We start from the raw sequence: 25,356 nt of genomic DNA, 5'->3' as shown, positions 1-25,356 counted from the left end.
GCCATCAGTTATTTATGAACCATAAATAAGACCGACTGAATGAAAAAAAGTTTCTTTCAATGTAATGGCTTGAGGTAAACGTTAAATGTTTTCATGAAGGGTATAAAAAGTATTTGAAAAAATTTAATTAGGTTTCACTTTAGTTTTTATGTTTATTACTTAATACTATTTTAGTTCCTAAATTTATACATTCTAAGCCTGAGGGCCTATGCTCTTTCTGTGAAGCTGGCCTATTTTTAGGTAGCAGCTAAATGCTCCAGTAAAGTAGTCCCCCAGGAGGATGCCATGAGTCGACTCACACTGGTGTCATGGTGCCCACTGCCAGCAAGCTACCAGTTGGCACTGATTAGAGAGAGCCTCCTGTTAACATCAGGTAACAACAGGGACCTTTTCTGAGTAGTCAACTTTGGATCTGAGCTATTTATACAAGGAATCTAACTAAAATGACAGGGTTCTTCCCTCTCCTCTCATAAGGAATTTCTTTCTCACAATTTTAATATACCTCTATCTTTGTACCAAAGGAACTGTAAATGCTTATGTGCAGACCCAATGCCTGAAAATTAAATAAAAAAAGAAATCTAAAATAAAACAGATAAAAAGATTTTCAAATGAGAAGAAAACCAGACTTACGGCTTAGGAAGCTCAGAGGCATCATTTAGGAGAGTCAGGGCTGTCTGGACCATGGCTATGGGCGTAGCTACGTAGCCAGCCTCTGCAGAATATGGTTGGTCAAATGAAAAGAAAGTATTCTTGAAGTATGCATTCAACAGCACCCAAAAATCAAAGAGTAGGCTTTCTGTCTAACTCTAGGTACACAGTATTATCTCAAAAAATATTTTGTTCACTTAATCACAAATATAACAATAAACATTTATATATAGCACTTATGAAGTGTTAGGAACTGTATTAAGTGTTTTAAATTTACTAAACTGATTTAATTCTCCTAGCAAATTACATTAAATTAGCACTACTTTTGTCCCCATTTTTCAGATGAGGAAACTGAGACACAGACAGGTCAAGTGACTAGGTCAAACTCACAAAGTTAGGCAGTGGCCAAGCAGACCTGCCCCCAGACAGCTCTAACCCACCGCACTGTACTGCCTCTTGACCATAATCAAAGCCAATGATCCTAGGATTTCTTGTTTCTCTATTAATACACTAAACTTCACTTTTAAAAAAGGACTCAAGCCTGACCAGGCGGTGGCGCAGTGGATAGAGTGTTGGACTGGGATGCGGAGGACCCAGGTTCAAGACCCCAAAGTCCCCAGTTTGAGCGCAGGCTCATCTGGTTTGAGCAAAGCTTACTAGCTTAGACACAAGGTTGCTGGCTCAAGCAAGGGGTTACTCGGTCTGCTGAAGAGGCCCACAGTCAAGGCATATATGAGAGGGCAATCAATGAACAACTAAGGTGTCGCAACAAAAAACTAATGATTGATGCTTCTTATCTCTCTCCATTCCTGTCTGTCTGTCCCTATCTGACTCTCTCTCTGTCTCTGTAAAATAAATAAATAAATAAATAAATAAATAAATAAAATAAAAAAGGACTCAAATTCTTTTTTTTTTTTTTTTTTTTTTTTTTTGTGGCGGAAACAGATTCAGAGAGAGGGACAGATAGGACAGACAGGAAGGGAGAGAGATGAGAAACATCAATTCTTTGTTGCGGCTCCTTAGTTGTTATTGATTTCTCATATGTGCCTTGACTGTGGGGCTACAGCAGACCGAGTAACCCCTTGCTCAAGCCAGCAACCTTGGGCTCAAGCTGGTGAGCCTTGCTCAAACCAGATGAGCCTGTGCTCAAGCTGGAGACCTCGGGATCTCAAACCTGGGTCCCCCATATACCAATTCGATGCTCTATCCACTGTGCCACCACCTGGTCAGGCAGGACTCAAATTCTTAAATGCTGGGTAACTTTAAAAGAAGTCTAACTTCAAGAAGAAGTAACTTTAAGCAAGTTGGACATTAGTGTTTACACTGCGTCAAACAATAAAAACACAGTGAACTTATCCTAACAACCAGGAGAGGAATATGAAATGAAGGAAAGCTGAAAAGGTATCTTTGCCATCTCGCTCGATTAAAACTGCAAAACAAACCCCTGTTGCCTATCAGGGATGACAGTAACTAAACTTATAATTACACTATAATTCACTAGTGGGACTATCTGTACAGTTCTCGAAAATTCATAGCAAAAGTTCTAGAACTTTTTTGGACAACAGTTCCTTTGAACAACCTAACAAAAGCTTTTACTCTCCCCAGAAAAATGAACATGTGCAAACCCATTTTATAAACAATGTCAGGGTAACAGACTATAGAGAAATCTAGGATCAAACAGATAAATATCAACCAGTATCTTGTCTTTTTAATATTAAAATATGCCATTCAGAATTGAGTCATACTAAAAAAGAGAAGGAAAGATACACTAATAAAATTGGATTATACCAGTAATTTCGATTCTTCTTTTGACAGAATCATTTACTAGTAATACTTTAAAAATCTGTGCAAATGCATTTCCAAAACAATTATTCTTTGAAAAGAACAGCATACCATGTTATAGTTTAAGACAATTTAAATTCCCAAGCATTCTTAAGTCATATGTGAAATACCTGGTCCTTTCACCTGAGTACAAATTCTGATATTGGGTCTGTTCTTATCGATATCAGAGCTTTGGCTATATCCTTGACCAAAGAATGTCATTGTAAATGATGAGGCATCCATCTGAGAAAAAGGAAGCAAAAGGTTTATTTAAGAAATGTGTCATTTCCTCCTGAATACAATTTAATCTACTCTCCTGCTTCATATGAGACTATCTCAATAAATAAAAAACATTAATTTTCTATCTGCCAGAATATCCAATAATCCTTTAAGCATGGAGCAAAAGTTAATTGTCTGAAGATGCAAGTTTTGGTGCCTGGTGTGATGCTGGGGGAGGAACAGGAGGAGACAGAGATGAACCTTATATTGTGGCTTACAGAGAGCACCACTAAAATAGGCAGTTTCAGGGCAAAGGCTGAGATAGTTTTTATTTTAGGGTGACAGAATATGACAATCTGGTTTTAGATATCTGTTTGAGATGACAAGACAATAATAGCCAGCAAGTAATGGCAATATGGGCTTGAGGCCCGGATATGTAATTGCTCCACTTAGAGATGTAAAAATTCAATTCCATTTTAGAAGACTTATCAAAGCATCTCTCATAATCACTAAATCACTAAATAAGATCAAGAATTCAGTCATGGTCAATAAATTTTCATTAAGTATCAACTAAAGGTTAGATACTATGTTAGGCCCTGAGACATAAATGCAATATGGTCTCTGCCTTCTTTAATGTATATACTATCTATACACAATATGAGATACAAAAGTTTCAGGCCTCGTTCAGAGGAGGGTATTATTAATCTACTGAGAAAGAAAGTTGGGTTCTGAAGTGGGTTTACACCTGTGCACACACACATACACACACATGCTCTAACAGAAAAGTAGGGTGGATGCCAGAAAGAAAAAACCATTATTTAAATGCGAAGCCAAAGAAGAATGAAGCAAGAAAAGAAAATTATAGACCAATATTCCTGATAAAAATAAATGCAAAAATATCAACATAATACTAGCAAACCAAATTTAACAATACATTAAAAGGATCGTACACTATGATCAAATGGATTCCAGAGACGCAGGAATTATTCAACATCCACAAATCAGTCAATGTGATACCTCACATTCACAAAATGAAGGATAAAAATTACATGAGCACCTCAATAGAAGCAAGAAAAGCATTTAGTAAGATTCAATATCCATTTATGATTAAAAACTCTCAACAAAGCAGGTATAAAGGGAATGTACCTCAATATAATGAAGGTGGTATCTAACAAGCCCACAACTAACATTATAGTCAAAGGCGAAAAGCTGGAAGCTTTTCCTCCAAAATGAGGAGCAAGACTGGGATGCCCACTCGTGCCACTTTTGCCAACAGTATTGGAAGTTCTAACCAGAGCACTTAGGTAAAAAAGGAAAAAAAAGGCATCCAAATTGGAAAAGAAAAAGTAAAACTGTCACTATTTGAAGATGACACATTACTATACATAAAGAGTTCATCAAAAAGCTGTTAGATAAAAAAATTCAATGAAGTTGTAATATATAAAATCAGTAACAAAAATCTATTACGTTCCTATATACTAGTAACGATTTATCAGAAAGAGAAATGAAGAAAACAATATCATCTCTGTTTTTTGGCTAATTACTTCACCTTCCTTCCCACAGACACAGTCAACAGTGTGGTGATGGCCAGAGGTGAGGGAAAGGTGGCCAGAGGTGGGGAAAATGGGGACAGAAAGAGATGTTGCTAGGGCAGAGGGTGCAAGATGCAATGGGCAGATGATGTTTTGTTGAGTTGTGCACTTCAAACCTATACAGTTTTGTGAACCAATGTCATCCAAACAAATTCAATTCAAAAGAAAAGAAAACATAGACTGGCCTGTGGTGATGCAGTGCGTGAAGCATCGACCTGGAACACTGAGGTCGCTGGTTCAAAACCCTGGCCTTGCCTAGTCAAGGCACATACAGGAGTTGATACTTTCTGCTCCTACCCCCTTTTCTCTCCTCTCTCTCTCTCCTCTCCAAAATGAATAAATACAATCTTTAAAAAAAATATCTTTAAACAAAAGAAAACAATCCTATTTACAATTCTATCAAAAAGAATAAAACCTAGAAATAAATTTAACCAAGGAGGCAAAAGACCTGTATATTGAAAACTGTAAGATTTTAATGAAACAAAGTGAAGACGCTACATATAAATGGAGAGATATTCCATGCTCATGGACTGGAAGAATTAATAGAGTTAAAATGTCCATACTGCCCAAAGCAATCTACAGATTCAATGCAATCCCTATTAGAATTCCAATGGCATTTTCACAGAAAGAGAACAACAACAACAAAAAATCCTACAATCTGTATTGAACCGCTAAAAACCCTAAAAGCCAAAGCACAGGTCTGGAAGCTGAAGCCATTACACTCCCTGCTTTCCAACTATATTACTAAGCTTCAGTAACCAAAACAGCACAGTGCTGGCATAAAAACAGACACAGAGATGAACAGAACCGACCTAAAGCTCACGTGCTACCTGATCTGAATCCTCTCAGCTCAGCAAACATTCAGCTTTAGAACCTTCGAAAGTCTGTAGGCCGCTACTACCAATTAATCAGAGCTGGCATGAAAATGAAACCTGCCATCTAGGACTACTAGGTCATGAAGGGCCTCACACCTCCAGAGATGGACTTTCAGCCAGGGTGCTCTCGTGGTGTGAACCGGAGTCACTCAAACTTGATCTGGGACCTTCCTCCCTCTACATCAATGATCTATAGCCTTGGCAGTGTACCTATACTACTAGGGAGCTTTAAAAAAGCCAGAAGCTGGTCCTGGCCAGTTGGCTCAGCGGTAGAGTGTCGGCTCAGCGTGTGGAAGTCCCAGGTTAGATTTCCAGCCAGAGCACACAGGCGAAGCACCCATCTGCTTCTCTGCCCTTCCTCTTCTCCTTTCTCTCTCTCTCTCTCTCTCTCTTCCCCTCCCACAGCCAAGGCTCCATTGGAGCAAAGTTGGCCCTGGTGCTGGGGATGGCTCCATGGCCTCCACCTCTGGCACCAGAATGGCTCCAATTGCAGTGGAGCAATGCCCCAGAGATCGCCCCCTGGTGGGCATGCCATGTAGATCCTGGTTGGGCCCATGTGGGAGTCTGTTTGCCCCCGCCCCCCTCCCACTTCTCACTTGGGGGGGGGGGGGGCTGAAGCCCATGCCGCATTCCAGACCAATAAAATCCGAGTTTCTGGTCAGCAATTGGAGGCTCTCTCTTTGTGGCCCCATTCTACACCTACTAATTCAAAATGTCCAGATGCAGGGTTAGGACATGTATATGGAAAAAACTCCCTGGGCGATTCTGACATATAAAGCCCCAGGTAAGAATCGATGCCAGGACAGTAACAAGTCAGAGAATCATTTTCAAGAAGGTGACAACAGGGCCAGGTCTATGTCACAGATCTCTTCAACAGCCGTGGGAAGATGGATTAGAAAGGAATCATAGGAAGGCTGTGAACAGTTCAGTCAAGAGATAGGGGCCTGTACTAGTCAGAAGTGAAAAGACAACCCAGAAAATGGGAGAAAATATTTGCAAATCACATTGTGATAACGGATTAATATTCAGAGTATATAAAGAACTCTTAAAACTCAACAGCAGGCCCTGGCCCACTGGCTCAGTGGTAGATCATTAGCCCGGCACGTTGGAAGTCCCGAGTTCGATTCCCAGTCAAGGCAAACAGGAGAAGCGCCCTTCTGCTTCCCCACCCTCCCCACCCCGTATCTTTTTCTCTTCTCCTCCTACAGCCATGGCTTGAATGGTTCAAGCAAAGTTGGCCCCTGGGCATTGAGGATGGCTCCAGGGCCTCGGCCTCAGGGACTAAAATAGCTAAGTTGCTGAGAAATGAAGCTGCGGCCCAGATGGGCAGAGAATCACCTGGGAGGGGCTTGCTGGGTGGATCCTGGGTGGGGTACATGCAGGAGTCTCTCTGCCTCCCTATTTCTCAATTAAAACAACAACAATAACAACAAAAACTCAACAGCAAAAACACAAACAACCTGATTCAAAAATAGACAAAGGACCTGAATAGACATTTCTTTAAAGAAGATGTTCAGATAGCCAATGAGCACATAACAAGATGCTCAACATCATTAATCATCACAGAAATGCAAATCTAAACCATGAAATACTACCTCACACCTATTACAATGGCTACTATCTATAAAAATATAAAAAGGCAAACACACAGGAAATAGCAAGCGTTGTAAAGATGTGGAGAAGTGGGAACCCTTGTGCACAGTTAGTAAAAATGTGAAATGGTGCAGCCCCAGTGGAATAGTTTGGTGGTTCCTCAAAACATTAAAAATAGAATTACCAAAGGACCCAATAATTGTTCTTTTGGGTATATACCTAAAGGAACTGAGAGTAGGGTCTCAAAGAGATATCTGCACACCCACGTTCTTGCAGCATTACTCACAATAGCCAAAAGATAGAAGAACCCAAATGTCCATGGACCGACAAATTGGTATGCAAAACGTTAAAACCCTGCTGAACTCAGAGAGTGGAAGAGAAGTGGGCCAAGGGTGGAGCCCTTGGAATAATTTAATCGGCAGCAGAAGTGAGGATATAGCAAAGGAAGAGAAAAAACAGCAGAAACTTTGAGAGCAATAATCTCAGAAGCCAAAGGGAGTATTTCAAGGACAGTAACATCAAAGATAGCAGACAAAATAACTCAGAGCACTTGATGCTCTTGTAGCAGTTATATGGCCACTGAAGAGTAAAGGAAGAGGGGAGGTTTTTTTGGGTGGGAAAGGACACTGGCATAGCTACAGGATGAGGAGAAAGAACCTACAGAGAGACAGGAGGAGAATTTACAGGAGAGAATAGGAATACACAACCTATGGAGTCAGGAAGGATTCTAATCAAAAGGAGCAGTAATGGTACAGTGGATGGAGCACTGGTCTTGGATGCTAAGGAGCCAGGTTTGAAACCCCAAGGTTGCTGGCTTGAGCGTGGGATCATAGACATAACTCCATTGCTGCTGGCTTGAGCAAGGGGTCACTCGCTTTGCTGTAGCCCCCCAGTCAATACACATATGAGAAAGCAATCAATGAACTAAGATGCTTCTCATGTCTGTCTGTCTGTCTCTCTCTCTCTAAAAAAAAAAAAAAGATAGCAGTAATAGTAAAGACTCAGCTGGTTTGACTCTAGGAGCCACCAGACTCGCTATGTGAATGAAGGCAAATACATTCCTCTCTGATTATTTCTAAACCATACAAAGTGGAGAGGATTAGTATCTTCACCTAGGTGGTTGTGGGAGGACTAAATGAAATGTAGAGCAGTAACCCTGTGCCTGCGACACAGGAGTGGCTGAGCATTAAAGTGCACAGGTGGTGGGGTTAGTGCTGTATAGGACACTACTTCTTTGAGAGAGCGGGAAAGGTGGCGGCAATGGAGCGCCGACCACAGCTCTGAGAACAGGAAACAAAAGGCGCACACAGATGTTCTCAGCTCCTTGAGTGAGGGAGGGCTGCACACAGGAAGACAGCTGGCATTGAGGAGAGGTTGAAAGAAGCCCCTGAGAGGAGATGGAGAGATGACTGATGAAAAGCAAAAGAATCAGCAAGTGATGTTAACGGTTTCAGTGAGGGAAGCATGAATTTGGGGTGCTGCCATCCTCTCGCAGTGGAATCCCTCCCACCTGCCTCACAGTGCTTGGTGTAAAGGAGATGAAGGTGAAATGACTCATGGCTGACTCGGGATCTGTAAACCAAATGGTCCAAGATGAAGGCAGGTTGTTGAAAATACTGGACAGGTGATAATTCCATTTACCTACCATAGGGATCCGGGATACATAGAAGGGGGAGGGGGAGGGGGAAGAAGAAGGGGACGGGCAGCTTGGGGGAGGGGTAGCCTGGGGGAGAGAAAGAGAAGGGGTGAAAAGGAGAAGATAACAGGAGAAACATGAAAGAGTAAGATTATTTGAAATCTCGAAGAAGTAAAGAGAACGCAATTTGCGGAGTCAAAGGCTGGGTTCTCATCTCAGCTTGGCCATTTACTCACTGTAGGACTTGAGGCACATTTCTTAACCTTACTGTCCATCAGTTTCCTCATTCGTCAAATGGAGAGAACACCCACTTTAGAGGTGTTTGAAAAGATGAAGTGATCTAACTTATGTAAGGAATGTAAGCATGTCTGTTCCCTAGTAATGCTCCATCAGTCTTAGCTGTTACTTTCACCACACTGAGGAAAAGTAAAAACCAAATAAAGAGAGACCTGGATACAAAAGAAAGAGTTACCTGTTTGTGTGTTGGTCCTTGTTTTGAAAAATAACCAAAGGAGAAGAGCCATGGGAACTAAAGGAGGGAAAAAATCCTTAGTGATTTTTGAAAACTTATGAAAATACTTTTAGATGTAATTTAATAAAAATATTACTTACTTTTATGAGAAGCTGCCTTCCAATGCCAAACCTCACAAAGAATAAAAAGAAAAGTCCTGCAAACATCAGCTTAATGACAGAAGTGATACCTCCCACAGTGACATAAGCAGCATACTGAACCTAGATGAGGAACGTCAAGTCAATGTTACTCGCTACTTGTGTAGGCTGGCTCATATAAGAATGTCAGCTACTTATAACTTATTCTGTAGTCATAAATATCAAACAAACGCAATTTCCACTTAATGACTATGCTATGTTCTGAAAGCTTGTTCAGAAACAGACATTGGGAACATATTTTTAAGAGAACTTGGTCCAAATAGTAATTAGCTTCCTCACTTGAACAAAAACGTGCACATAAACCATATATATAAAAAATTCAATAATGTACCTGAATTTAGCAAGTATACATTACAGAACACTTACAGCCTCTTCTATAAGAAATACTCTTTGAACTTGAGATACTTCCAAGTCTCAGTAGAGAGAGAAACTGTGTACTTCCCTCAAAAAAAGGAGCTGGGTGATCTTCGGAGGTAGTGAGGAGAAGAGGCAAGCACCCAGATAGAAAGATTGTTCTAGCAGCTGAAACTCTGCACAGGGACTGTCCGGTGTTTATAAACCAGGGTTTTCTGTACTGAACTTGTTGCTGTTGTATTACATTAAAAAGGTATTCAGCAGGCCAGATATAAATTGTGGGGGGGGGAGGCTATTACCAACCCCATAACATGCAAAATGCTCTATTTTACTGAATCAGTATTCTTCTGGAAACTGAAGTATGCATTATTTATCTGTTTCTTTTTCTGCCTTATAAACATAAAAATTCTAAATAACCTGTTGGGGAACTATAACAAACATAGAACACTCTCTATTAAAAAATAAATTATGTACGCTTACAGGTGATTGCTCTAAATTTTCATGCAAGTAACGCTGAGTTCGCTTCACAACAGACACATCTGCTCCCAAGAAAGGAATGGAGTAACTGCTGAGTTCTCTGCAGTAAGAAATCGGCCACCTGTAAGAAAGATCCATGTTGCATTTTCTCCATTTACGGTGACCACAATTTTAACTGATAAATTCCTGAATAGAAATTTTAACTTTTCTTGAGGCAGTAATAACAATGAAGATGGCAGATCTGCTATCAATATTTCAGTATTTGTCCTTTGTTCTCTACGCCTACACCCAAACAAGTGACAGGTGAACACAGTAGTATCTTCACATCATGGGCACTTAGTACATGTAGTTTAACTGTTTTACCCCATCAATTTCACTGGACAATGATAAAAAGAACACTCATTTCAACAGCCAGGCTCTGAGGGTAGAGTTCTTACATATAAATACTGTTGATTAATCTACATAAGGTCATCACTTTAAATTGGTGGTTTTATGGCACAAAATTTAATTGATTTTATCAATTTTGATATTGACAGTGAAAAGTCAAAAAATTCATTTTATCCAAAGGTACAAATACATTATTATACTTGAGCTTACAGTAATGTATTACTTATACTTACCTTTTAAAACAATTCTGGACTTACAACCAAATAGTCTCCAGGGTTTTCTTAGTAGCATACTTTATTCATTGCCAGATCAACACAAAATACTTAGACTATGAGTACTAGAAAACAGATTTGGAATTAATCTACCTTCTTTTTAATTTTGGACCAACAATTGGGACAGGTTTCAGATTTGACTGAGTTCGTAGTTTTTTCAAGTTACTTTGATCTCCAAAACCATAAATTGCTGACTTCCAGGTACCATCATGAATGCACAAGCCCTGATAAAATAATTCAACAGTTAAAGAAACATATCTTAAGGGATAGTTACAAAATGTAAAACCAAGTAAGTTATAATCAGCACAAAGAACACTTCCCCTCATGTGACCAGGCAGTGGCGCAGTGGATAGAGTGTTGGACTGGGATGCAGAGGAGCCAGGTTCGAGACCCTGAGGTCAACCAGCTTGAGTGCGGGCTCATCTGGTTTGAGCAAAGCTCACCAGCTTGGACCCAAGGTCACTGGCTCGAGCAAGGGGTTACTCGGTCTGCTGAAGGTCCATGGTCAAGGCACATATGAGAAAGCAATCAATGAACAACTAAGGTGTAGCAACAAAAAACTAATGATTGATGCTTCCCATCTCTTTCCATTCCTGTCTGTCTATCCCTATCTCTGATTCTCTCTCTGTCTCTGTTAAAAAAACAAAAACAAAAAAAACAAACCAACACAAAAAAAAACTTCCCCTCTATTTACTCATGGCATATCCTTTTATGTGGTCATCTTGAGATGAGTTTTCATGACCAGCTAGGCAACAATAACACTCATTAGTTTGGTCATATTCTATGTTTACACCAACAAATATCCTTTCTTCTCTCTTACCATTATTTATACTTTTTTCAATAAGCCATCGCACTTTACTTCATAATTTTCACTCAACTAGTTGAATATAGTCCTTAAAAATTAGCCTCTCTAATCACAATCCTTATATTGATTCCTTAAAATTTCAATATATATTCACAACCACATTCATGCATATGTACACAATACTGTCCCCCTATTCCTTCCCCATAGTATTCAGTGCCCCACCTGCCCTTAACACCCCTCTTGTAGTCCCAAACTATATGTCTTCCACAGAAGTGTCGATAATTTGTTTTTCATTTTAAGGCTTATTAATATGATGTATATTTTAATTTCTTTCCCCAATTCCTCAGTTTCTTACTGATACTGGCCCAACATCGAATCCTTGTGTGATCACACCCACACTTGCAATAACCCACTCAATTCTCAGTTCTTTTGTGAGACTCCTAGCGCTCAGTACCTTACACTCATACAGTGCAATTACGCCTTCCGCAACCTTAACCTCCGACTCCGGTAATAAATGAGTGGCGGAAAGGAGAGCACAGGCGAGCATGTCACACTGGAACTTACTGTCTCAGTGCTGACCCTTCTTCACCTATCTTCTAGGTGGGCCTTTTCATTCTCCATTACGTAAATATTTCAAAAGTAATTTATAATTTTGATTATATATAACTGTATTATGTCCTGCCTTATATGCTGTTTACCTTGTTCGAATGGATAAAGTCATTTAGAAAGATTCAAAACCAGTTTTGTCACAAGACTTTGATAAGCCAGAACAAGGGAACCAATGAAACCATCAGAAGAGTTGGGTTTTCAAATCGTAGCCTTGACGACACCAAAAGGCAGAGAGGCACCAAACCTAATTTCCATTTTGGTACAGATTAATTTCTTCTGTTTTGTTAAAGCTAGAAAAGAGTTAAAAGTCTTAAGGGTTTGATTTGTGAAACTAGTCCAAATCTTGGCCTAGACTATTTGACCCATTTACAAATGTAAAGATTTCCAAACACCAGGATAAAACAGCTTTTTAAAAACCTAAGAATAACTTTCTTGACAAATAAGCCATCCAGAAGGTAAAAATTACATTCCATTTAAAATATCTTTTACTTTATTTCTCTAAAAAAATATAACATAAAAAGGTACACAAAACATATATGTACAATTTAATGGAATTATGAAGCAAACATCCATGTAACCCAGAAGACCTTCCTTCTGTAATCAAGAAAAATCCTTGCTTTTCATTAGAATCTTATCACCTAAGTAATCACGCATAAACAGTATAGTGAGTTTTGCCTATTAACTTTATAGAAATGGGATCATAGAATATATGGTATATTCCTTTGAGCTCAAAATTGTGATGTTTGGATTCATCATGTGTTAGAAGTAACTTCTACTCCACAGCTTAGCTAACTTTTCCTTTTTCTTAATGTGTCTTCTGATAAACATTCTCAATTTTAAATTTATACAAACTTATCACTTATTGTTTATATTTAATACCTCTATGTCTCTTTTAAAAAGCCATTCCCTATACAGCATGGTGACTAATACTGTACTGCATATCTGAATGTTGCTAAGAAAGATCTTAAAAGTTCTTATCACAAGAAAAAAAAATTGTACGTTTGGTGACAGATGTGAACTAGCTTCCCTGCCACGTCTCAAGCCCACACAGAGGAACAAAGAAGATGTGACAGGAACAGAAAGAGAAAAAAGAAAAAAACAGATCTGATAATACCATTTTACATCTAGATCCAATCATACTGTTCAATGGCAGGCGTTCAGTTATATGAATCATAACTATATATATATGTGTGCTCATTAGTCTGAAACCACAATCCACACATACAGAACCATGGCTCATTACTTAAACATGCTCCACATTGTCCCATAGTGATGTCTCTACCATACCATTTCCTCTCCCTTACCCATAGCTCCACAGCTTCTCCAAACATTCTAGATCTCCGGCCTCTCAGTTACAAATACTCTCCAGTCTCAGAGCCCCACAGTATTTGATCTGATCGCTGTCATAACGGACACTTTCTATATCCTGCCAAGCTAAATTATCTCTTTAAAGGCAGGGTTTGAATTTTCTGCATTCATGTATCACTCTATCTTGCACAACTATGTATACTTGCACCACTACACAATACTTGTTGAATGAAGATTTTTGAAAGAGAACAAATACTTATGAAGCATCAAGGAAAGGCACAAAATTGTGTTAAACACACTGGCAATAAAAGTACTATCATAAAAAATGGTCTCAGGCCTGACCTGTGGTGGCGCAGTGGATAAAGCGTCGACCTGGAAATGCTGAGGTCGCCGGTTCGAAACCCTGGGCTTGCCTGGTCAAGGCACATATGGGAGTTGATGCTTCCTGCTCCTCCCCCCTTCTCTCTCTCTCTCTCTCTCTCCTCTCTCTCTCTCCTTTCTAAAATGAATAAAAAATAAATAAAAAATAAAAATAAATAAAAAAGGCTTGCTTTCTAAAAAAAAAAAAAAAAAAAAATGGTCTCATCCCAGAAATACAACTATCTTATGTTCCCAAATAGACTAGTCAGTAAGATTATGTTTTACATCATACATTTCTTGTATCGCCAGAAGAGCACCAAGTTAGGAACAGACTAAAAATGCACTCACTCTGTTCTGAGGTGGTAACTGTCTTGACTGACAACACTTATGCATAACAATGACAGAGACTTCAGTTAGGGTCATGGTAATTCATTCTAAGATAATAAATTGTGTAGTTGTTTTAAAAATAGAGTCTAGCCTGACCAGGCGGTGGTGCAGTGGAAAGAGCGTCGGACTGGGATGCAGAGGACCCAGGTTCGAGACCCCGAGGTCGCCAGCTTGAGTACGGGCTCATCTGGTTTGAGCAAAAGCCCACCAGCTTGAACCCAAGGTCGCTGGCTCCAACAAGGGGCTACTTACTTAGTCTGCTGAAGGCCCGCGGTCAAGGCACATATGAGAAAGCAATCAATGAACAACTAAGGTGTTGCAATGTGCAATGAAAAGCTAATGATTGATGCTTCTCATCTCTCTCCATTCCTGTCTGTCTGTCCCTGTCTATCACTCTCTCTGTAAAAAAAAAAAAAAAAAAAAGAGTCTATTCTTAAAACAAAGGAATTCTCAGCAATCTAGTATCTTTATTTATTTTTTATTTTTTTATTTCTCCAAAGTGAGAAGTGGGGAGGCAGTCAGACTCCCACATGTGCCCCACAGGGATCCACTCCCCCCCCCAAGCATGCCCAGCAAGGGGCGATGCTCTGCCCATCTTGGGCATTGCTCTGTTGCAGCCGGAGCCATTGTAGCACCTGAGATAGAGGCCATGGAGCCATCCTCAGCACTGGGGCAAACTTTGCTCCAATGGAGCCTTGGCTGCAGGAGGGGAAGAGAGAGACAGAGAGGAAGGAGAGGGGGAAGGGTGGAGAAGCAGATGGGCGCTTCTGTGTGCCCTGGCTGGGAATTGAAGCCGGGACTTCCACATGCTGGGCCGACTCTCTGAACCAACTGGCCAGCGCTATATCTTTATTTTTTTTAAATTAAACAAACTGACTTTCATATACTAAAAATTACAAATATATATTAATTAATTGAAATAATTTTTTAAGAGGCAGGTATTATTTTCAAATTGTTTTCAATACTAACATAGAAAACACTTGACAAACAGAAAAACTAACCTCGGGTCCTGAATGTATAGTCAGGAAACTTTCCACTGCAGTCAAAATACCTACAAGAGTAGGGAAATGGTCAAAGTAAAATCAAATAAAATCTCTTTAGCCAGGACAAGTGACAATAAACTATTCCTACTTATTTAGGGACTGCTTTTACTAAGCTTACAGCTGATATTTTCAGAAAATCAATGCTGATAACAGTTTTATTGGAAACAGATTTAAAAAGGAGCTGCAGCCAGGTAAATTGTCAGAAAAGAAGAGAAAAATATGTATGACTTTCATGAAGAAAATATCTAAACTATAGACTGAAAATACTTTTTTAGATAGAGACACACCAGGTCTATGAATTGAAAGACTAAATATTTTAAAGATGCTCAATTCATGTTTTTCTTTTTATTGGGAACAGTTCTGGCGTTGCACTTTTAAGTACAAAGTTAGCTATTGCTCTCTGACATTTATTATATTAAGAAAGTATTCTATTCTTCAATTTTTAAAAATCTGAAATCAGTAAACGATAAGAATTTTCAAATCATTTATTGAGATGGGTACATACTTTTCACCTTTGATATTCTAATCTGATGATTATGTAACTTACTAATAAACAATGGTTTTGATATATTTTTCTTTTAAAATGTCACTGGGTATTTATTAAAACTGTATTTAATACTTCAGAACAAGCACAGCTATATTAAAAATTAAAAACAAAGCATGTTTTTAATATTACCCATTCATAATTTGTTTCTTTTCCCAAGCAGATTTTAGTTCACCACAACTGCACACATGAAACCTTTCTATTGTTAAATGCAGTTATGCTAACTGATCCATACTTACCATTTATTTTATTGCTGGTATATATTACTCCCAGATCTGCTGGAATGGAGTCAAAGCCACTGCTTCCAATGATATAAACCCCCTTTTCTGCTGCTTTTTCATGATACTTCCAATACATTAGTTCCAGAAACTAAAAATTCAAGACAAAACATTTGAGTCAGGGCCCTGGCCGGTTGGCTCAGCAGTAGAGCATCGGCCTGGTGTGCAGGAGTCCCTGGTTCAATTCCCAGCCAGGGTACACAGGAGAGGCGCCCATCTGCTTCTCCACCCCTCGCCCTCTCCTTCCTCCCTGTCTCTCTCTTCCCCTCCCGCAGCCGAGGCTCCATTGGAGCAAAGATGGCCCGGGCGCTGAGGATGGCTCTATGGCCTCTGCCTCAGGTGCTAGAATGGCTCTGGATGTGACAGAGTGACGCCCCAGAGGGGCAGAGCATCGCCCCCTGGTGGGCATGCCGGGTGGATCCTGGTCCGGTGCATGTGGGAGTCTGTCTGACTGCCTCCCCGTTTCCAGCTTTGGAAAAATGAAAAAAACAAACAAACAAACAAACAAACATCTGAGTCAGAGCTATATAGAAACATCTTGACCAATATTAAATGGTTACCTTTAAAGACAAAGCAAATAAAATTTAAAAATGCTAACCAGTGTGGCTCTGCAGTGAAATACGAACTGTCAAATGGTTTTATTTTAAATTTATCTACTAATTTGAGAGAGAGGAAAAGGGGAGAGAGAGGAAATAAGGGTGGGGTGAGAGATGGGGGAGGGGGAGATGATGGAAAGGGAGGACATGGGAGAATGGAGAGAGAGGGAGGGGGAGGGAGAGAGAATACCATCGGTTTCTGTATGTACCCAGGCTGCAGATTGAACCTGCAACCTTTGTGTATCGGGACAGCCCTCTAACCAACTGAGCTACCCAGTTAGGGCTGTCAAAATGCTTCTTCTCACTTATTTGGCAAAAATTTATCACATGTGCCAGGTGCTGATCTGACTTAATGACACTATTACTTTTTTAAAACTAATATCTCTTATAGAAATACCTATTAACACAGGAAAATACAAAGAAAGCAAAAAAGGATATCCCAAATCACATTACCCAGATGAACTTCATTATAGACATATTTCTATACACACCCACACAAAACAGAAAAACAGAGTAGCAGGAAAAGAGGGAATGTGAAAGGGGAATAATGTCTATTCAAATCTTTTGCCTATTTTTTAAAATTATTTTTTTAGAATAGTTTTAGGCTTACATAAAAGTTGAGTAGATTTCCCAAGTACCATCTACCCTGTTTCCCCTATTATTACATTTTACACTATTTGTTAAAATAAAACAAAACTGATACATTATCATCAACTGAAGTCCATAAATTATTCAGATTTCCTAAGCTTTTACCTAATCTCCTTTTTCTGTCCCATTCAGGACACATTACATTCATTGTCATGCCTCCTTAAATTCCTTTTGACTCTTTACAGTTTCTCAGACTCTCCTTGTTTTTGATGATCTTGACGTTTTTGTGGCATATTGTTCAGGTACTATGTAGAATGCCCCTCTCACTGTCATTTACTACATGTTTTTCCTCATGATGAGACTGGGGTTCTAGGTTTTTGGAAGGAAGACCACAGGGGTACAGAGTGCCATTTCATGACATCATATCAAGAATACATACTATCAACACGGTTTATCACTTGATGTTGACCTTGCAAACCTGGGCAAGGAAGTGTTTTTCAGGTTTTCCACTGCAAAGTTATTGTCTTATTCCCCTCCTTTCCATACTGTACTCTTAGGAGGAAGTGACTTTGTGAGGCACACAAGTGGGAGTGGGGGTTACGCTCCCAATCCTTGAGGACAGCAGAGCTACATAAATCATTTGGAATTCTCCTGCATAGATTTGTCTTTTTTCATCCCTTTGCCTATATTTAACTGGATTATCTGAATTTGTATCATGACTTATAAGTCTTCTATATGTATTCAGGATCTTTATTAGGTTTTTTTTCTTTTTTCTTTTTTTTTTGTATTTTTTGTATTTTTCTGAAGCTGGAAACGGGGAGGCAATCAGACAGACTCCTGCATGCGCCCAACCAGGATCCACCCGGCATGCCCACCAGGGGGCAATGCTCGGCCCATCTGGGGGGTTGCTCTATTGCATCCAGAGCCATTCTAGCACCTGAGGCAGAGACCATGGAGCCATCCTCAGCGCCCGGGCCAACTTTGCTCCAATGGAGCCTCAGCTGCGGGAGGGGAAGAGAGACAGGGAGAAAGGAGAGGGGGAGGTGTGGAGAAGCAGATGGGCGCTTCTCCTGTGTGCCCTGGTTGGAAATCGAACGCGGGACTCCTGCACACCAGGCCGACGCTCTACCACTGAGCCAACCAGCCAGGGCTCTTTATTAGGTTTTGATATTACTTTCATGATAAATTTTCAGCCCTGGCTGGATGGCTCAGGGGTAGAGTGTCAGCCCCGTGTGTGGAAGTCCTGGGTTCGATTCCCGGTCAGGGAACACAGAAGTGTCCATCTTCTTCTCCATTTCTCTCCCTACTCCCTCTCACTCTCTCTCTCCCCCTCCCACAGCCAGCTCAAATGGTTCAAGCAAGCTGGCCCTAGATGGCTCCATGGCCTTTTCTCAGGCACTGAAGTAGCTTGGTTGCTGAGCAATGAAGCAGTGGCCCCAGATGGGCAGAGTATTGCCATGTAGGGAGCTTGCTAGGTGGATCCCAGTCAGGGTGCATGTGGGAGTTTGTCTCTCCGCCTCCCTGCCTCTCACTTGAAAAAAACAAAAACTTTTAATCATTTTCTCTGCTCTGGAATATTTTAAACAAGATAGGAATTGGTTTTTGTTTCACTCACGCTTCCTAACTCTTAGTAAATAAATTTTGGTAATTTATCTGTTCCTAGTATTTTCCAATGTACATTATCAATTGATAAACTCAAGCAGGTACTACATTGGCACAATGACTATAGGGACATACAAGCTTACTGTTTTAAAGGAGGTAGTGCAGCTTAGTGCTATTAACACATCACTTCCTGCCATCAGGCAAACCTCAATTCAAGTCCTAGCCTTTCTATTTACTAGTTGCATGACTCTGAACAAGTTATTTAATCTTTCTAAACTTCAATTTACTCATCTATAAAACAGGGGAGAAAGGTGACACCTACTTTATCGGAACATTTTAAAAAGGTTATCTGAAATGCTTTGTAGCACACTGCAGAGCACATGGCAAGCACTCAATGAATGTGAACATTCAAAATTTTTAGGTTGAGGGGATTTGACAGTTATTTTTCTGTAATGCTGTAAAGGTGTCTGATTTTAAAAAGGGAATTTATAATGAAAGTTACCAAAATAAGATTCTGAGAATTCACAGCACATTATTTTAATTAATTCAGTTTATAGCATGCAGTAGCTATAAAAAATCAGCATAGCCTACATAAAAAAGACTTGAAATAAGTGAGATTGTGGGAAGGAAAAAAATTTAAGAAAACTGAAGCAAGACCTTACCACCGTGCTCTCCTGGAAGCCACCAATGGGCTACCATCTCTGAGCACTGGGGAGGAGGCTTCAGCTTCTAAAACGTCTGCAAAATTGCACCCACTATTTTCCACTTTAATAGAAAATTGTGCTATTGATTCTGATTTGTTTTTCAGTTTACATACCTGAGGTTCTCCAGAGATGTCGATACAGCTAGTCCCATTTTCAATACATGCTTTTACTACAGGTTCTCCATAAAACCGATACTGGGGGAATGAAGAAAACCAACAGTTTACTCCTACTTAGCAAGCTCAAATGAACGAAATACCATTCAGTTTTGGAAGTACAGTCTTTGTTATTAAGAATTCAAATATTAACAAAGTAGCCTAAAGATAAATTGAGAAAATCATGTAACTGCAATGCAACAGCTCACACAGGGCAATACAGAAGAACATCTGCGTACCTCTAACTGAAGACAAAATGGGAAGTTTTATACAAGTGATTCATTTAAACTGAATTCTGAAGTAGAATAAGGACAAAGTAAATGCAAAGGTGTAAGAAAGGAGGCTGTTCAGGACACCTGAAGCACAGGGTAGCTGAGGGGAGTGGTAGGTGAGGAGTCTAGAAAGAAGCACTTGGGCCCTATCAGGAAGGACCCTGCGTGCCATGCTATCAACACTGAACTTTATCTGTTCTGAGAGCATCCATTTTCACAGTATAAGTAAAAAATTTTAAAAACCCACAAAAATAAAACTCATAGACACAGGCAACTGTATGGTGATTAGCAGAGGGAAAGGGGCATGAGGGGAGGTAGAAGACAGTAGAGGGGGATAAATAGTGACAGGAGACTTGACTTGGGAGCTAAATACACAATACAATATACAGATGATATATTATAGAACTGTGCACTTGAAACCTATTTAATTTTATTAGCCAACGTCACCCCAATAAATTCAATAAAAATTTAAAATAAAATAAAAATCAACAGAAAACAGTAAGGAAAAGGGATGGATGCTAAAAGTGTGAGGAAAAAGAAGTTGTAAGACTGCTGCTTCCAAGAGTTACTCATCAGGTAAAGAGTAAGCAGAAAGTTGGAATAACCGTGATGGGTTTTTTCCAGAGTGCTGGGGAGGGAAGGGCAAAAGAGCTGGTGAAGAGTATATACGAAAGTAATACAAGCCTGACTGCTGGTGGTGGCGCAGTGGATAGAGCGTCAACCCAGAACACTGAGGATCCTGGTTTGAAGCCCTGTGATGCTAGCTTGAGTGGGGGCTTGCTAGCTTGAGCACAGGGTCACTGGCTTGAAGCCCAAGGTCTCTGGCTTGAGCCCAAGGTCACTGGCTTGAGCAAGGGGTCACTGGCTCTGCTGGAGCCCCTCAGTTAAGGCATATATGAGAAGAAATCAATGAACAACTAAAGTGAAGCAACTACTTACTTATCTCTCTCTCTTTCCTCTCTCTCTCTCTCTCAAAAAAAAAAAAAAGTAATTCAAGCAAAGGACCACAGAATCTAAACTAGTTAAGAATGAGATAAAGCTAAACAAAAATTTAAATATATCTTTACTTGCCAATAATCAAAACACCTTCCTGCCTTCATTTTTTTTTTTAAGATTTTTTTTTTTAAGTCAGAGTAGGGGAGAGACTCACAAAGGGCCACCTGTGATCCACCCAGCAACGTCAGTCTGGGGCAGATACTCTGCCCATCTGGGGCCTCTAAAGAGGAGGCTCTATGCAGCCATCCTCGGTGCCAGAGACTGACGCGCTCAAATCAATAGAGCCATCCTGCCTTCGTTTTTAAAATTATCAACAATTTTCTAGATGCTCAGTGTATAAATGTTTTACCAATTGTGACAGCTTCCTCAAATCAGTAAAGGCCATCAACATTCACCATTACATAGGTCAAAACTGTCTCTTTCACATGTAGTAAGTCCAAGAGCAAAAGTTAGTGGTTCTCTCAAAATACACCCCAACTGGAAGACTTCTCACAGCTCTAACCCTCCTAGCCGGTACCTGGCTTGCCTGGACCATTCCACTGCTACTCCTCTACCACTTACTCTTCCTATCAGAAGTCAAAGAACTTCAAAACTGTAAATCAAACCATGCCCTTGTTTCCAAGCATCCAACGACTTTACCATATTTATAAGAAAATCTAAACCTTGACCAGTCAGACCCAATGATCCCTGGGTATCTCCCCCCTCCCTGCCCTGCTCACGGCCTAGCCACACTGGCCTCTCATATGCTCATCTCAGGAACACCCTTCTCCTCATATACATACCTGCTTTACTCCCTCACCTCTCACGTCTCCAGCAAACGTCAGTTTCTCTCGGAGACCTTCCCCGACCATCCAACAAAGGCTGATGTGTCCATCTCCTAATCTCCTAAACTACTTTATTTTTTTTCCAAAGCACTTATCACTACTTACTATAACCTTATTTTTCATCTCCCCCACTGGACTAGCTCCACGAGAGAGTCAATTTTGTTCACCATTATGTCCCAGGAACCTAGACTAACAAGTTTACACACGTATAACAAAAATTCAATAAATACTGAATAAATGAATGAGTCCTTTTTCAGTCTCTATTTTTGTACAAGTTTTTAACAAATATATTTGTAGAATAATATTGAAATATAATTTATAGATAAATAAAAAGTATATTAGAAGTACATGCTCAAATCCAGACATTTTTAGTTAAGGAGTATGCAGTAAAGAGAAAAAAAGCTTGGCAATGATAGCTGTAAATAATAATCGAACCAAACAAGCCAACACACATTCCTTGAGTATGGTGTCACAGAGTGCCTGTCACTCTCTCTCTCAGGAGATTTTGGTCATATCTATTCGCTAATCACAAGAAGTGAAAACTCCCCGTATGGGGTTAGGCTCTGAACCATCTCTTCTGTCTCCTGCCCTTATGTTCCTCTGGAATATAAAATGCCAGATTGTGCTAGAAATGAATAGTTTGTTCTGATTCAAAGAAGGGCTGATTACTTACTGGCCCTACACAATTGAGGACAACTGCTGCCTGTTTGGCCATTTCATCAAGTGAGGCTGGATTAGTGATATCACAAATTATCGTTCCAACTTCAGATGACAGCGCCGGTCTTCCTGAAACCAGAAATAAATCATTTTAAGTGAATCCTGATGCAGTATTAGATCTTCCAGATCTAATCAGTGATGGCAAAATCCTGAAAGCTAACTCTCCCTTTCAAACAAAAGATAAAACTGTTTTTACCACATAATAAAAAAAAGGGAAAATACTATGGAGGGTGACTAAAAACATTACTAACCTTAAAGAATATATAGTAACATAAGTAATGTGTAAATGATAATCATGTGTTAAATGACAATTTTATAATTGTTTAGATACTGATAAGATGACTGTCCTGACTTCCTCTCTGCAAAGAATTAAAAAAGTTTCTCAACCAGGTACTAAACAATTACATGTGATAAAATGCTATGGGTTGTGGGAAATTGTTAATATCAATATCATGAGAACAAAAGAGGAGGCAGGTGAAAAGCACAGTCTAGGTAAGAACACTCATGCTCATAAAAAGGAAATAATTGGAATTCACTGAATCAAGAGAGAAATGCAGGTTTTGATAGGGCAAGGTGTGTTTCTACAATAACCTGATCTGGGCATCACTAGGCTGTACTGTACAGCCTTATCAAACAGGAAAAAGACAGATATATATCTTCTTTTAATATACCAACAAAAAAATTTTTGAGAGAGAGAAGAAGGCAGAGACAGAGAGGGAAAAGCATCAACTTGTTGCTTCATTTAATTGCTTCTCATATGTGCCCTGTCTGGGGCTCCAACCAGCCACCTCAGGGTCAAGCTGGCACCCTTGGGGCCAAACTGGAGACCTTGGGATTGGTAACATTGAGATTAGCAACCCAGAGCTCAAAGCCAATGATCCTAGGCTTGAACCAGCAACCTTGGCACTTTGGGGTGATGCTCTATCCACTGCGCCACTGGCCAGGGCTGGAAGAATATATATTAATAGTGATTTTTTTTTTTGAAAAGTAAAGAAAGACCAAAAAGCTCTTTGGCCAAGATCCTATATTTGGTAGTGGCAGCACAAAGATAACTACATGGTACCTTCTCTACATAACCACAAACAAAACAGATGCTACATTCCCACCATGAACAGGGCTTTGTGGGGAATGATAATGAAGTGTGATGAAACCTGAACAGGCTCTGGCCAGGTAGCTCCATTGGTTATAGTACTGTCCAGACATGCTGAGGTTGCCAGTTGAATTCCCCAATTGGGGCACATACAAGAATCAACCAATGGCAGAATAAATAAGTGGAACAACAAACTGATGTTTCTCTCTGTCTCTCTCCCCTCCTCTCTGTAAAAATCGATAAATAAAATATTTTTAAAATAGAAGAAAACTGAAGAGAAGAATACAGTATACTCAGAACTCTAACAGGTGCTATTGTCCACACGAGGGGAGACTAGAGACGGAAAAGCCCAGCTTTTTTTTTTTTTTTTTTTTGTATTTTTCTGAAGCTGGAAACGGGGAGAGACAGTCAAAACAAACTCCCGCATGCGCCCGACCGGGATCCACCCGGCACGCCCATCAGGGGGCGTTGCTCTGTTGCGACCAGAGCCACTCCAGCGCCTGGGGCAGAGGCCAAGGAGCCATCCCCAGCTCCCGGGCCTTCTTTGCTCCAATAGAGCCTCGCTGCGGGAGCGGAAGAGAGAGACTGAGAGGAAGGAGAGGGGGAGGGGTGGAGAAGCAGATGGGCGCTTCTCCTGTGTGCCCTGGCCGGGAATCGAACCCCGGACTTCTGCACGCCAGGCGACGCTCTACCACTGAGCCAACCGGCCAGGGCCGGAAAAGCCTAACTTAAAGGCTACCGAGTCCTAATGTAGAAGATGTTTTTTGCCCACCAAGAAGACAGTTTGTGTATGTGTCTTTCTCTCCCCCACATCTGCAGTTAGAACAAGATCTGGCGTAGAAAAGACCACACAATAAAAACCTGTGGAATGAATGCTGAAAAATAGATAAACGCACAAACCAGAAATACAAACTTTGGGGCAGGAGGTGGGAGGTGGATAAAAAGCAAGCCTGCTGGCCCTGGCTGGGTGGTCCAATGGATAAAGCCTGGACCAGGCATCAGAGGGGTACCACCTTTGGTCAGGGTACAAAGAGGAGCAATTAATGAGCGCACAACTAAACGGAACAACTAAGTGGAATGAGTTGATGCTTCTCTCTCTCCTCTCTTCTCTCTAAATTCAATGGAAAAAAATTGGGGAGGGAGGAGTAAGTCTGCCAGAGGATTTTTACGACCTAAATACTATAAGTAAATAACCACAACACCGTTACCAGTAACTCTTAAGCCCTCTCTCCCACCTCTAAAACACTAGACGAAGGGAGAGTACTTTCCTGCAGACACCGACGCTGTACTTCTCTATCCCACCAAACTCGGGAAACCTGCTGTAGAGGGGGACGGAGCGAAAACGAAAAAACTAGTTCTGTACTAATTCGCCAGGGGGGCTCCCCAAATTAAAGGAGAAATTCAAAAGGCCGAAAGAAATGAATAGTTTTCTTTTCACGTGGGGGGCAGAACAAAGCCACGACACTGTTGAGGCATCGCTGTCCTCCTGTCCTCGGGCAGGGTTCGGGGAGCCCGGGGCCGCACCCAGGGAGGAGAAACGCGCGTTCCAGGGGACGGAGCCCTGCGGCCCGGACAGGAGCTCCGGTGTGGCGGCGGGCCCGGTCCCCGCGCCCCCTTTACCCAGCTTCAGGGCCGCCCTCGCCAGCACTCCCTGCAGCTTCTCCTGGGAACGGCCCGCCACGGCCCAGGTCAGACGGGAGCTCCCCTTCGGGTCCACCTGCCCCCGGGCCACCTCCTCGGTCACGAACTGGCCGGTGAAGCCGGAGGCGCCGAACACCACCAGGTGGAAAGGCCTCTCCTTCGTCGCCATGACGAGCACACAGCGAGCCCAGACCCGTGGCGAACAAAGTCCACGGCGCCTGCGCCTTGGCAGCGACCACAGTACCGGGCGTAACAACCGCCTCCGTAGTGACAGCCACAGCCGCCGCCGCCGCCGCC

At 40.9% G+C, this 25,356-nt stretch overlaps 1 protein-coding gene across 1 annotated transcript in view; it reads right to left on the bottom strand.

The window, feature by feature from the left end:
* The window catches only part of SCCPDH (saccharopine dehydrogenase (putative)), a 26,346-nt gene extending 990 nt beyond the window's left edge, over positions 1-25,356 (bottom strand). Inside the window, exons 1-11 of the mRNA XM_066236953.1 lie at positions 25,039-25,356; positions 22,285-22,397; positions 19,481-19,561; positions 15,839-15,968; positions 15,014-15,063; positions 10,637-10,767; positions 9,888-10,005; positions 8,997-9,116; positions 8,857-8,913; positions 2,601-2,712; positions 631-712 (exon numbers count right to left, since the gene is read on the bottom strand). Of these exons, the coding sequence (XP_066093050.1) occupies positions 631-712; positions 2,601-2,712; positions 8,857-8,913; positions 8,997-9,116; positions 9,888-10,005; positions 10,637-10,767; positions 15,014-15,063; positions 15,839-15,968; positions 19,481-19,561; positions 22,285-22,397; positions 25,039-25,228 (1,184 nt within the window). The 5' untranslated portion in view covers positions 25,229-25,356. The remainder of the gene's footprint in view (positions 1-630; positions 713-2,600; positions 2,713-8,856; positions 8,914-8,996; positions 9,117-9,887; positions 10,006-10,636; positions 10,768-15,013; positions 15,064-15,838; positions 15,969-19,480; positions 19,562-22,284; positions 22,398-25,038) is intronic.

The sequence above is a fragment of the Saccopteryx bilineata genome, chromosome 1 (genome assembly GCF_036850765.1).
Source record: "Saccopteryx bilineata isolate mSacBil1 chromosome 1, mSacBil1_pri_phased_curated, whole genome shotgun sequence".
Classification (NCBI taxonomy): domain Eukaryota; kingdom Metazoa; phylum Chordata; class Mammalia; order Chiroptera; family Emballonuridae; genus Saccopteryx; species Saccopteryx bilineata.
Note: the sequence above shows the minus strand (reverse complement) of the source record. Positions and strands in the feature narration are given on the sequence as shown.